The sequence below is a fragment of the Apodemus sylvaticus genome, chromosome 19 (genome assembly GCF_947179515.1).
Source record: "Apodemus sylvaticus chromosome 19, mApoSyl1.1, whole genome shotgun sequence".
NCBI lineage: Eukaryota > Metazoa > Chordata > Mammalia > Rodentia > Muridae > Apodemus > Apodemus sylvaticus.
This window is the reverse complement of record NC_067490.1, coordinates 57,266,598-57,281,025: the sequence shown is the minus strand read 5'-3', so window position 1 is coordinate 57,281,025 and position 14,428 is coordinate 57,266,598. Positions and strand designations below refer to the sequence as shown.

The 14,428-nt window shown below is 37.7% G+C and overlaps 1 protein-coding gene across 1 annotated transcript; it reads right to left on the bottom strand.

Moving 5' to 3' along the window:
* Positions 1–5,503: 5,503 nt before the first annotated feature.
* Positions 5,504–6,175, bottom strand: LOC127669254 (olfactory receptor 14J1-like). The gene has a single exon (XM_052163108.1). The coding sequence runs from the start codon at positions 6,173–6,175 to the stop codon at positions 5,504–5,506; it is 672 nt and encodes a 223-aa protein (XP_052019068.1).
* Between the last annotated feature and the right edge of the window lie 8,253 nt (positions 6,176–14,428).

The window sequence follows — 14,428 nt, the reverse complement described above, 5'->3', positions numbered from 1 at the left end:
AAAGAATATACCTTTTTCTCAGCACCTCATGGTACCTTCTCCAAGATCGACCATATAATTGGTCACAAGACAGACCTCAACAAATATAAGAAGATCAAACTAATCCCATGCCTCCTATCAGATCACTATGGAGTAAAAGTGGTCTTCAATAGCAACAAAAACAATAGAAAACCTTCATACACATGGAAACAGAACAATATTTTACTCAATAATACCTTGGACAAGGAAGAAATAAAGAAAGAATTAAAGAATTTTTAGAGCACAATGAAAATGAAGACACAACATACCCAAATCTATGGGATACAATGAAAGCAGTGCTAAGAGGAAAACTCATAGCCCTGAGTGCCTCCAAAAAGAAAATGGAGAGAGCATACATTACCAGCTTAATGACAAACCTGAAAGCCCTGGAACAAAAAGAAGCTATTTCACCCAGGAGGAGTAGAAGGCAGGAAATCATCAAACTCAGGGCCTAAATCAATCAAGTAGAAAGAAAGAGAACCATACAAAGAATCAACAAAACCAGGAGCTAGTTCTTTGAGTAAATGAACAAGATAGATAAACTCTTAGCTAGATTGACCAAAGGGCACAGAGAAAGTATTCAAATTAACAAACTTAGAAATGAAAAGGGAGATATAACAACGGAAACTGAGGAAATCCAAAAAATCATCAGATCCTACTACAAGAGCCTGTACTCAACACAACTGGAGAATCTGGAGGAAATGGACAATTTCCTTGACAGATACCAAATACCAAAATTAAATCAGGACCAAATAGATCATCTAAACAGTCCCATAATGCCTAAAGTAATAGAAGGAGTCATAGAAAGTCTTCCAACCAAAAAAAGCACAGGATATGCAGATTCAATGCAATACCCATCAAAATCCCAACTCAATTCTTCACAGAGTTAGAAAGAGCAATTATCAAATTCATCTGGAATAACAAAAAACCCAGGATAGCTAAAACTATTCTCAGCAACAAAAGAAATTCTGGGGGAATCAGTATCCCTGACCTCAAGCAATACTACAGAGCAATAGTGTTAAAAACTGCATGGTATTGGTACAGTGACAGGCAGGAGGATCAATGGAACAGGATTGAAGATCCAGAAATGAACCCACACACCTATGGCCACTTGATCCTCGACAAAGAGGCTGAAAACATCCAGTGGAAAAAAGATAGCCTTTTCAACAAATGGTGCTGGTTCAACTGGAGGGCAGCATGCAGAAGAATGTGAATTGATCCATCCTTGTCTCCTTGTACTTAGCTCAAATCCAAATGGATCAAGGACCTCCACATAAAGTCAGACACTCTGAAGCTAATAGAAAAGAAACTGGGGAAGACCCTTGAGGACATCGGTACAGGGAGAACGTTTCTGAACAGAACACCAATAGCGTATGCTCTAAGATCAAGAATTGACAAATTGGACCTCATAAAATTACAAAGTTTCTGTAAGGCAAAGGACACCATGAAGAGGACAAATCGGCAACCAACAAATTGGGAAAAGATCTTCACCAATCCTACACCAGATAGAGGGCTAATATCCAATATATATAAAGAACTCAAGAAGTTAGACTCTAGAAAACCAAAAAACCCTATTAAAATATGGGGTATAGAGTTAAACAAAGAATTCTCACCTGAAGAACTTTGGATGGCGCAGAAGAATCTTAAAAAATGCTCAACTTCATTAGTCATTAGGGAAATGCAAATCAAAACAACCCTGAGATTTCACCTTACACCAGTCAGAATGGCTAAGATTAAAAATTCAGGAGACAGCAGGTGTTGGAGAGGGTGTGGAGAAAGATGAACACTCCTCCACTGCTGGTGGGGTTACAAATTGGTACAACCACTCTGGAAATCAGTCTGGCAGTTCCTCTGAAAACTGGGCACCTCACTTCCAGAATTCCTGCTATACCACTCCTGGACATATACCCAGAGGATTCTCCACCATGTAATAAGGATACATGCTCTGCTATGTTCATAGCAGCCCTATTTATAATTGCCAGATGCTAGAAAGAACCCAGGTATCCCTCAACAGAAGAGTGGATGCAAAAAATGTGGTGTATCTACACAATGGAGTACTATTCAGCCATTAGAAACAATGAATTCATGAAATTCTTAGGCAAATGGATGGAGCTAGAGAACATCATACTAAGTGAGGTAACCCAGATTCAAAAGGTGAATCATGGTATGCACTCACTAATAAGTGGATACTAGAAAAGTGGAATACCCAAAACATACTCCACACATCAAATGAGGTACAAGAAGAAAGGAAGAGTGGCCCCTTGTTCTGGAAAGACTCAGTGAAGCAATATTCGGCAAAACCAGAACGGGGAAGTGGGAAGGGGTAGGTGGGAGGACAGGGGGAGAGAAGGGGGCTTACGGGACTTTCGGGGAGTGGGGGGCTAAAAAAGGGGAAATCATTTGAAATGTAAATAGAAATATATCGAATAAAAAAAAAAAGAATGGATCAATTCGCATTCTTCTGCATGCTGACCTCCAATTGATCCAGCACCATTTTTTGAAAAGGCTATCTTTTTTCCACTGGATGTTTTTGGCTCCTTTGTCGAAGGTCAAGTGACCATAGGTGTGTGGATTCATTTCTAGATCTTCAATTCTATTCCATTGGTCCCCTTGTCTGTCACTGTGGCAATACCATGCAGTTTTTAACACTATTGCTCTGTAGTATTGCTTGAAGTCAGGGATACTGATTCCCCCAAAATTTCTTTTGTTGTTGAGAATAGTTTTAGCTATCCTGGGTTTCTTGTTATTCCAGATGAATTTGAGAATTGCTTTTTCTAACTCTGTGAAGAACTGAGTTGGAATTTTGATGGGGATTGCATTGAATCTGTAGATCGCTTTTGGCAAAATGGCCATTTTAACTATATTGATTCTATGGATTCATGAGCATGGGAGGTTTTTCCCATTTTTTGAGGTCTTCTTCCATTTCCTTCTTCAGAGTCTTGAAGTTCTTGTCATGTAGATCTTTCACTTGTTTGGTTAGAGTCACACCCAGATACTTTATATTGTTTGTGGCTATTGTGAAGGGAGTCAATTTCCCTAATTTCTTTCTCAGCCTGCTTATCCTTTGAGTATAGGAAGCTAACTGATTTGCTTGAGTTGATTTTATAACCTGCCACTTTGCTGAAGTTGTTTATCAGCTGTAGGAGTTCTCTGGTAGAGGTTTTCGGGTCACTTAGGTAGACTATCATGTCATCTGCAAACAATGATAGTTTGACTTCTTCCTTTCCAATTTGTATCCCTTTGACCTCCTTATGTTGTCGAATTGCCCGAGCTAGTACCTCAAGTACAATATTGAAAAGATAAGGAGAAAATGGGCAGCCCTGTCTAGTCCCTGATTTTAGTGAGATTGTTTCAAGTTTCTCTCCATTTAGTTTGATGTTGGCTACCGGTTTGCTGTATATTGCTTTAACGACGTTTAGGTATGGGCCTTGAATTCCTGTTCTTTCCAATACTTTTAGCATGAAAGGATGCTGGATATTGTCAAATGCTTTTTCTGCATCTAATGAGATGATCATATGTTTTTTTTTTTTTTGAGTTTGTTTATGTAGTGGATAGCATTGATGGAGTTCCTTATATTGAACCATCCCTGCATCCCTGGGATGAAGCCTACTTGATCATGGTGGATGATCATTTTGATGTGTTCTTGGATTCGGTTGGCAAGAATTTTATTGAGTATTTTTGCATCAATATTCATAAGGGAAATTGGCCTGAAGTTCTCTTTCTTTGTTGGATCTTTGTGTGGTTTTGCTATCAGCGTAATTGTGGCTTCATAGAACGAGTTGGGTAGAATTATTTCTGTTTCTAATTTGTGGAATAGTTTGAAGAGTATTGGTGTTAGGTCTTCTATGAAGATCTGATAGAATTCTGCACTGAAGCCATCTGTTCCCGTGCTTATTTTGGTTGGGAGACTTTCTATGACCCTTTTTACTTCTTCAGGTGTTATGGGACTGTTTGCTTATGTTCTAATTCAATCAACTACTAAAATATCAGGCTAGCACAAGTATTTCAGAAAATATGCAAATCAGAAAGAATCAAATGTAATTTACATGCCTCTGCATATGGATAGAACAGGCCAATGTCTGAGGAGGTAAAAGGACTGATGATCAGTTATTTTTGGTTGCATCTTGAAAATCTAGACTTAAAAATTTTTGTTCTTACAGGTGTCAAAATCTAAGTCTAAATATACTATGTAAAAAATTTGGATAGAAAAAAATGGCCTGAATAACAGATATAGAGACAGAAAAGTTGTTTTACCATTTGAAAATGAGGGATTATGATTCTTATGAAGCTTCTCACAAAAAGAAAAGGAGTAAGATTTTTATATTATGAACACTAACAAGTAGTATAATTCTGTTTGATCTGTTGGGATAACACACATTTGAAGAAATTTTGCAAAGGTAGATTATGATTATTACTGAAATACAAATCTTATAAGATTCCACTGTTGTTTACCACCATGTTAAAGACATCTGGCAGGATTTCACCCACCTCTGAGTTTCTGAATGTATCCATCGTTCTTCATGAACAAGTAAAACCCTGAGAGTTTTAGAAGTGCTTAGGACCACCATTTTTAATTGACACATAAATGATTTATTTGTACAAATCCTATTGGTCACATAAGTTAAGTGAGTTGAATATTTTGTATACTTAAATCCAATAAACATATTCTTTAGGATTATACAAACAAAGCTTGGTAATTACAAATGCATGTATCAATGACTTAACAATGATTAAGTATTGAAGATATTTTTATAGGAAAAATAAAATATACAGACAAATTTTAATATAAATTGAAAACTGTAGTTCTGGAAAATCTAAAAAAAATATACAGACAAATTTTAATATAAATTGAAAACTATAGTTCTGGAAAATATTAACTGTAAAACTGCAAATTTATCTACTGATATCATATACATTTAAACAAAATGTATATTACTATACAAAAATAATTTAAAAAATTTTTAAAAATAATTTATTGACTTAATTTTATGACTTGGTGGTGGACCTTGGGCTAGTAGGATTATGGTTGTGTTTAACTTTTTGTAATTTTGACTCTGAAAATGTGTTAGAAAAATATTGAGACTGTCAGTATGTCTGCATGTTTATGTGTTAGGAAGTAAAAACTAGTGAATCTATATTACAAGGCTATTAAATTTTTTATTAATTTGAAGGAACACTTTTAATACTAACATACAAAGAAATACGGCAATGTACTTCCATAAGTACATGATTTTAAAACTTAGTTTATGCACAGGAAAACAAAACAAAACATCATTTTTGAGAGTTTGAATAAAACCCAATTACTAAAATCATTCACATGTATAATTAAATAATCATAAACAATGAGGCAAATGATTCCAACCAGCGAATTTTGTACTAAATAGTAACTTCCTTGCAACATTATATAGGGTCTTATTTCTCAGACTATAAATAACAGGGTTGAGAGTTGGAGGCAGTACTGTGTAAAAGATACAGAATAAAAACTCTAAAGCAGTTGGAGAGTCTGAGGCTGGGTTGAGATATGCAAAGGTTCCTGTAGAAAGAAACAATGAGACAACAAATAGATAGGGCAGGCAAGTAGAGAAGACCTTAGACCTGCTTTTAGCAGAGGGCATCCTGAGAACTGTGGAGAATATGTGGACATAGGAGATGACAATCCCAATAAAGCAAAGGCCATTACAGCGACGAAATTAACCACTCCCATTATTACAAAGTAATCATTAGAGCAGGAGAGTTTGAGCAACTGGGAGACATCACAGAAGAATTGGTGAATTATTCTATTACCACAGAATCTGATAGATAGTATACCTGTGGTGTATAAAGTTCCAGAGATGCTTCCACTTGGCCACACAGCTGCCACAACCCAAGTGCACTTTCTGGGACTCATGATGACCTCATAGGGTAATGGGAGGCAGATGGCCACATAGCGGTCATAAGACATCACTGTGAGAATCGAGATCTCACTCCAGGCAAAACCTATGAAGAAAAAAATCTGCAGCATGCACTGTATCCACTTCCTGCCAGTGTCCAGTATTGTGATGGTGATAATGATGAAGTTCCTTGCTGAGCTGAATAGGTGTATCACCAAGAAGAGCAAAGCATGCAAGATCTGCAGCTCCGGGTTGTCAGAGAACCCCATGAGGAGAAATCCAGTCATTGTTGTTATATTTTCCGTAATTATTTTGTTTACAGAAGTTGTGGTAGGAGCTGGAAGATAGAATAATATATTAAAGACCCTTAGGCATTATTTATCAGTATTAATTTCAATAATTACTCTATATGCTCTATTTATTATGTATATATTTATTGTCTATCAAGCTGAATCATCTATCTATACTATACTTATTTTTATTAATGCTTATTTTTTTATTAAACTAATGAAATTTATTTTAAAAATACCACTCAGTATTGACATTTTGAAGTTATCAAAATAATAAATAATAGATAAATGCCTCTTAAATATACATGTTATCTTCTGAAGCTAAAAGTAATATGCACTCAACCAGTTTTTAAAATCTATTTAGAACATTAAACATGATAGAAGTAGGAAAAAACTATTATGAAGTTCTCTGTGAAAGGAAATTGTGACAAGTTCCTGATTAGACAGACACCATTCCATCTCCAAGGGAGAATACTCAGCAAAACTGTGGCTTCATAGAATGAATTGGATAGTGTTCCTTCTGTTCCTCTTTTGTGAAATAGTCTGAAGTACACTCTACTTGATGATTAAGTGAGAGCTTAAGTGAGAGATTTTTCTCATCTCCATAGATCTCACACTATCCAATCACAAAGCAGTAGCTACAGCGGCATGTACATGTGGTCCATCACTCGTTCTCTCAAGGAATCTGATTGTGTTTGCGCCATGAAAAAGCACTGTTCCATTGCCACAGTTGAAACCCATTGATTTTCTTTAAGTCATCAATAAACGCACAGTGATGGACTATGGATGAGTAGTTTTTGAATCTAGGATTAAATACCATTTAGGCAAATGAAATAGGCATTTATAAGAAATATACCAGAAATTAAAATATGCTTGCATTTCCACTGGAAACAGCTATTCTCTCTTAGTGATCAATACTGTTGTTGCAAGAGGTTATTGGTCATTTTAGAATCAAGTGTAAAAATGATAGTTCTATTGCTGTTAAATTACAATGCAAGTATTATTAAAATCAATAACAAAACACTGGTGTGGTGGGCAATACTCACATCCCACTCTCAATTTACACACCCTATTTCATTTTCAAGAGCATTTTAGAAGTCAAATAGTTTCTGTTTGAATTTTACTTTCATTTCATTGCCCCTTATACTAGTAACCTTAGGGGTAGCCATCAAATAGTAATTAGCACTTCCCACAAGCAAAGATAATTGCAGAGACAGATGGTGATTGCTTATGGTTTAAGTTGTGGAGGGAAAATGGCCAATATACAATTAGAGACTGGAAATTTAAAGTCATTTATATTTCAGATAGAAGTCATGTTTTAGTTCATTGTCCTTTGTTTTGATATTTGAGGGATTGAAAATAACCCTATTCTTCCATTGCAAGATGGATGTTGGTGGTTGATGGTTGATGATAATTTAATGGAGTGTTAGCTTCCTGCATGGTTTCTCCATTAGTGAGTTTTATGCAATGAAAAAATATGCTCTGTTTGTCTTTTGAAGTTTTATGCTCTATGAAATGTCACTAGATACATTTTGTATATACCTAAAAATTCCGTGCTTACAAAGGCAATTGCGGAATATAATTTGAGGTCATCCTTTTCAATGTTGAGGCATTTTACATTAACTGGCATATCTCTTATAACAAAACAAACTCACCCCAAGTCCCTCATCCTTGTTTTGCAAGAATTAATCTGATACCACATAATTCCAAACATACATCCAATGACTTGATAGGACATTGAAATGTGATTGTAATTAAAGTCGTCTTAGAGGCAACCATGACATGAGAAAATGAGTCCCAGGACCTGTAGCAGCATCATGCTCAATTCAAATGAGTGAGGGCTCTACAGAAAGATCCTCCATCTATAGAAAAATAAAACACTATTAAATAAATCAGGTACCTTTTGTTTCATCTGATACAACTTTTGCATTTGAAAGTCTCTTATCTCCTGTTTTGTGCACCTCAGTCATAACTTGAATCTTTCTAGAATATCCCCATACCGTGTGATTGCTTCAGTGCCTCATATACACTGTAGAAATCAGGGCAAATCAAATATCTCCCTCATGTTTCTCATAATTTTCATCTTTAAAAATTCTTTGCTTTGATAGTATCTTTCTTTGAGGTTGGTCAAATGATAAACACATTTACAATTATTGTTCATAATTTATTTTGTATTATTTCATTTAAATCAAATTAGTTCATGTAATATTAACGTTTTATGTTAATATTTTAATCTGACAAAACAAAACAGTATGCTGAGACTTAAGAAAGCTAAGTAATATTGATCATTCATGTAAATGAGACATGTTTGATTCCTTCTTAAAATAGTTGTCCCTTGATCTACACATATAGTTTCATCAGCTTGCAGTAAAGCATTTTGATAGAAAAAAAAATAAGAGTTCTTAGTTTACTGCCTCCTGACAGACAGTTATGAGAGGTGCTCCACCATCTTGACTCTCAGACGCCAGAGAGATCTGACAGTACCTGATACACAGACATAGTCCAAGTCTAACATTGCTTAGGTCTAAATCTGTTAGGCTCTTGCCTGCACCCAGGCCCTAGGCAGCTTTGCGGGTCATCTGTACACCAACTGGGCCAGGGGGCGTTTGCCCTGCAGACTGCCCAGCACTTGCAGGGACCCACACCGCCATCTTGGCAACCAGATGCCAGAGTGATCTAAGGGACAGAGCCAGCTATGCAGACATAGCCCAAGGCTAATATCGCTTGGATCTAAACCTGTCAGGCTTGTACCTGCACCCAGGCCCTGGGCAGTTCAGTGGGCCATCTGTGCTCTAACCAGGTCAGGGGGGTGTTTGCCCTGCATACTGCCCAGCACTTGCAAGGGCACACCTTGCCATCTTGACTACCTGACAGAACCAGTTAGCAGACATACCCCGAGGTGAACATCCCTTGGGCCTAAGCCTATCAGGCTTTTACCTGGACTCAGGGCCTGGGCATCTTGGTGGACTGTTTGTGCACCAACCTGGTTGGGGGATCTTTTGCCCTACAGAGGGATCAGAACTCGGATAAGGTCCCTGCAGCATCCGCCATCATCACTCCCTGAAGGAGTAAACTGGCAACAACAGGTTCACAGAGACAACTTGGGGCAGGTCACACTAGGCCTCCAAGGGCAACCAAGAGGAGGGCAGGATATCAGCAATCTGTGCCAGGGGAAACCAAGTCATCCAGAAGTGCTGAAATAGCCTTACACACTCACAGGATGTTCAAACACCAGCCAGTGACAACAAGACCAACTAATACCAGAGATAACAAGATGGCAAAAGGCAAATGTAGGAACATTACTGACAGAAATCTAGACAATATGGCAGTGTCTGAACCCAATTCTCCAACAACAGCAAGTCCTGGATACCCCAACACACCAGAAAAACAAGATTTGGATTTAAAATCACTGGTCATGATGCTGCTAGAGGAACACAAAAAAGACATAAATAAATCTCTTAAAGAAATACAGGGGAACATGAATAACTTAGAAGCCCTAACAATGGAGAAAAACAAAAATCACTTAAAGAAAGTCAGGAGAATATGGGTCAACAAATAGAAATCAATAAAGAGGAAATGCAAAAATCACTTAAAGAAATGGAGGAGAAATTGAGGCAACAGGCAGAAGTCATGAAAGAGGAAACACAAAAATCTCTTAAAGAATTAAAGGAACACACAAACAAACAAATGAAAGAACTGAGAAAAACCATCCTGGATCTAAAAACAGAAGTAGAAACAGCTAAGAAATCACAAAGGGAGACAACTTTGGAGATAGAAAACCTTGGGAAGAAATCAGGGGCCATAGATGCAAATATCAACCACCGAATACAAGAGATGGAAGAAAGAGTCTCAGATGCCAAAATTACCATAGAAACCATTGACTCAACAGTCAAAGAAAATGCAAAATGCAAAAAGCTTGTAACCCAAACATCCAGGAAATCCAGGACACAAGGGGAAGACCAAACTTAAGGATTATAGGTATAGATAAGAGTGAAGATTTACAAATGAAAGGGTCAGCAAATATCTTCAAGAAAATTATGGAAGAAAACTTCCCTAATCTAATGAGAGAGATGCCTATGAATATACAAGAAGCCTACAGAACTCCAAACAGATTGGACCAGAGCAGAAATACTTCCCATCACATCATAATCAAAACCCCAAATGTACTAAACAAAGAAAGAATGTTAAAGGCAGTAAGAGAAAAAGGCCAAGTAATATATAAAGGAAGATCTATCAGAATCACACCAGACTTCTCCCCAGAGGCCATGAAAGCTAGAAGATCCTGGGCAAATCTCATGCAGACTCTAAGAGAACACAAATGTCAGCCAAGACTACTATACCCAGCAAAACTCTCAATCACCATAGATGGAGAAACCAAGATATTCCATGACAAAACCAAATTTATACAATATCTTTCTACAAACTCTCTGATTCAAAAGTCGTATTCCAACTTCTAAATGGGAATTATATTTATATTGGGTCTGTAAGGCTCGTGCAGACCGCTCAACTATACTATTCACTACCTCTGCAGTCTGCACTTGAGACGCCATGGCAACTGCAGCAGTAGCAGTGGCTGCTGCAGATATAGTAATGGCTGTAATAATGGCAGCAGTAATACCAAAATCTCTCTTGACATGGAACAATTGTCCTACAGGAAAAGTGTCTGGGTCTTCTATAACTTGAATGGGCACAAACATGGGAAGGTGAATTACCAAGGCAGTATTGTTGCCGCCATCCCAACATCCGATAGATAGCATTGCGTATGGGTACTGTTACAATCTAGGCAATCACCAGACACATCGGTACTAATAAGGAAGAAAAAGGGTGGTTTGAGGCAAACCGGGGCAGGCCAATAACTCACGTTTTGCAAAAGTGAGTTTATGGTTATATTAAGAAGTATGACTGCCCTTCTTTTAACGTTCCTTACAGCAGATATGCCATTATAAAGGAAAAAATCTTCTCCCTTAATGCAAGCAAGAAGAGTTAGTGAGGTAAAAGCATTTTGATAATTTGCCAAGATCCAATCACCATGGCCATGTATTCTGCGCTCCCGTATGATTCCAGGTAAACGTATATTGTCGACAGGTGGAGAGAAACTAAATCCTGGGATAATTGACCTATCTCTAGAGAAAGGTGATTGGCATTGTGTCGTCTGTGGAGGAAAATTCACAAAAGGCATGCAATTAGGCAGTAGTTTCTTTTGAGGGAAGATCTGCTGAGTGTAAACAATTCCTGGTTCTCCTGGTCTAAGGCTATTATGTAGAAATAAAAGGGTAGTTACGTTAATATTAGAAGAACTGCTTCTACCTCCATCTCCTTTAACAGCTCCTTGACTAATTTCTGAGAGTGCCGGGGCCAAGATGCCTGGGGATGCTTGATAATTCTTAAGAGATCCATCCAATGGCCCAAGGTGCCATTGCCCATTCTTATGCATGGCAAAGAGCTATTTTTAACCTTAAAACATAAGGTTCCTAAGAGCGAATAATTTGAGGCTGTATACAAAGACGCAGGTTCTCCCATCGGCTTAATACATGGGAGACCATTGTAACAAGAAGTGGAAAACAATGTAGGCAGCAGGGTGGAGTTATAATGAACAGGGAGTGTTATGGGCCAGGCTTTTGCTATGGCCCAAAGTGTGAGCTTCTCTGTCAACACTAGGGGGAGACAAAGTATCAGGATCAGCATCCCTGAGTACTGGAATCTCAGCATCTTCTCTGCTTTTTTGAAGTATCACTTTATGCTTCAGTCATTCTGGCACCCAAATGGGATCATTCCGGTCCTGTGGGAAAACACAAACAGCTCCCCTAGATCTCGTTATGAGATTGGACAATATATCTTTCCATTTTACCATTTCAGTCGATTGAGGGCAGTGAAGTGCATGTCGCTCAGCTGCAGACTGATTTTGTGAGTCCAGATTTAAAAAAATTAAAGTGAAGAGCGCTAATGAGAGTCATTCCTTTGGAGTTCTTCCATTCTCTATTCCTCCTTTTTGTTTTATTAAACATTCCTTCAAGGTATGTTGGGCATGCTCTACAATGCCCTGGCCTTGGGGATTATAGGGAAGGCCATGATTTAACTGTACATTCGTTTGCAGAAAGACTGGAATGACTGAGCAGTATAAACTGAACCGTTATCTGTTTTTAACTGACAAGGCTGCCCCCAGGCAGCCCATGCTTCAAGGCAATGTCCAATCACGTTGCGAGCCTTCTCTCCACTCATGGCAGTAGCATGAATAATGCCAGAGCCATGTATCCACAGAGACATGAACATACTTTAAATTTCCAAACTCAGATATATGAGTCACATCCATCTACCATAATTTTAGGGGCAATAGGCCCTTTGGATTAACTCCTAGAACCGGGGGGATGGTGAAAAACTATATATTGTTGGCACTCCAGCACGTTCTGTCGTGCATCTGCACGGGAAAGATGGAATTTTTATTGTAATGTCCTAGCTGAAACATGAAATTGTTGATGAAATTTTCGTGCAGCTTCCAGGGATGAGGCCAGGAAGGCATATTCCATTCTGGTGCACCGATCAACAAGGTCATTGCCCTTACTCAGGGGGCCTGGCAGACCAGAATGGGCTCTAATATGTTGTATAATAATTTTTGAATCCCTGGACCAGATAATTTTCCGTAATTCCTTCATAAGATTACTTACTGTACTAGTAGGATTTATGGAGCCAGCTACTTCTAATATCTTAACAGCATTTACCACATAAGATGAATCCAAAAGTAAATTAAATGGAAAGGAACATTTTTTGAAAACTTCTAACACAATTTGTAACTCAACCACCTGTGGGGAGCCAGGATGATATTGGCACAAAACGGGCTTATTGTGCTCGATCATATAAGCTCCACAGCCTGTTTTAGATCTGTCTGTATATATATTGGGGGCACCCGGCAAGGGTGCTTGCGCAGTCACTTTTGGAAACACCACAGGATGCTCCTTAAAAATGAAAGCAAAGGATGTCTAGAATAATGATTATCTATTAATCCATCAAAACAGCAGCGCAATATGGCCCAGTCATCAATCGTCGCACACAAAACCTGCACCTGCAGTGAAGGGAACGATCAATGATGCAGGATTTTTCCCAAAAAATTGTAGACATTGTTGTATCCCTAGAAGGGCCAATTTAGCAATCGCAGTAGAGTAATGATCAATAGATTTTGCTGGTGAGGCTCTAGGATGTACCCACAACAGGGGTCCTTCCTGCTATAGCAGGCCTGTAACCCTTTTTCTATTCTCTTGAGGGCTACTCTAGCCTCTTGTGTTAATATTTGTGGTGAATCTAAGGCCGAATTTTAATGCCTTTATAATTTCTATATAGCCTTATTAATGTTTTATAGATTTAAGTTAAAAACTTTATTTTGAACCACATCTGAGTGAATCTGTTAAAAATGTTCTTTTGGCCAGAACCCTCTAGGTGAAGCCTGTAAGATAAGGCCAGACCTATACCCATCAATCTTGCAAGGAGTAGCCTGTAACCACACCCCATTGTATGAAGGTCAATTAACAAAAGGAACCTGTAATATCAAAGCATAACTGCAATTTTTGAAAGCAAAACCCAGTTTTAAACAATCTTTCCTCCTTAAAATAATAGCAAACACATTATTTTCACATTGCAAAGTTTGTCTATCAGCTTGTGTGTTTGATTGTATGACAGTGTAACTTATTGAGGAGACATTACTTTAAGTCTTATTTTTTATAAGTCTGAGTTCTAGGATAAGAATCACATAAAACATCATGTCGATTTAGAAATACCTTAGAGACCTGTATTTCTTGGCTTCTGTCATGCCACATGTTGCTTAAGATAGCTTTAACCCTGAATTGTCAGTTTTCAACTTACCTTTTGTTACCATCATTATATTTTTTAAATCATGTCCAATAACTTATGAGTCAATACTCTATAGTCAAGGCATGTAAAACATTTATACCTTTAAGACCAATTAGAAATAAAGATGAAGCGATTACACAAATCTCATTAATTTAAACCAAATACATATATATTTTTCTAGCTATAATTTTAGGGGAATAAAACACCTTGAACCCAACCATCACCATAGTAGAAAATTTTCCAGGAATTAAGTTTGAGGCTGTTGGCCTCTTAAAAGTAGCTTTTTTCTCCAGCTATGTTTAACTCATAGTTAAGAATGTGAAGCACCTTTAATCATCATCTTCTGTGTAAATTGCAGACTGGCAGGACTGCCAGTAGATCACGCCTTTTTTTACCATTTTATTTTTTCTT

Bases quoted from the DNA above. Each gene is read 5' to 3' on its own strand.
- LOC127669254 (XM_052163108.1), bottom strand. From the start codon at position 6,175: ATGACTGGATTTCTCCTCATGGGGTTCTCTGACAACCCGGAGCTGCAG.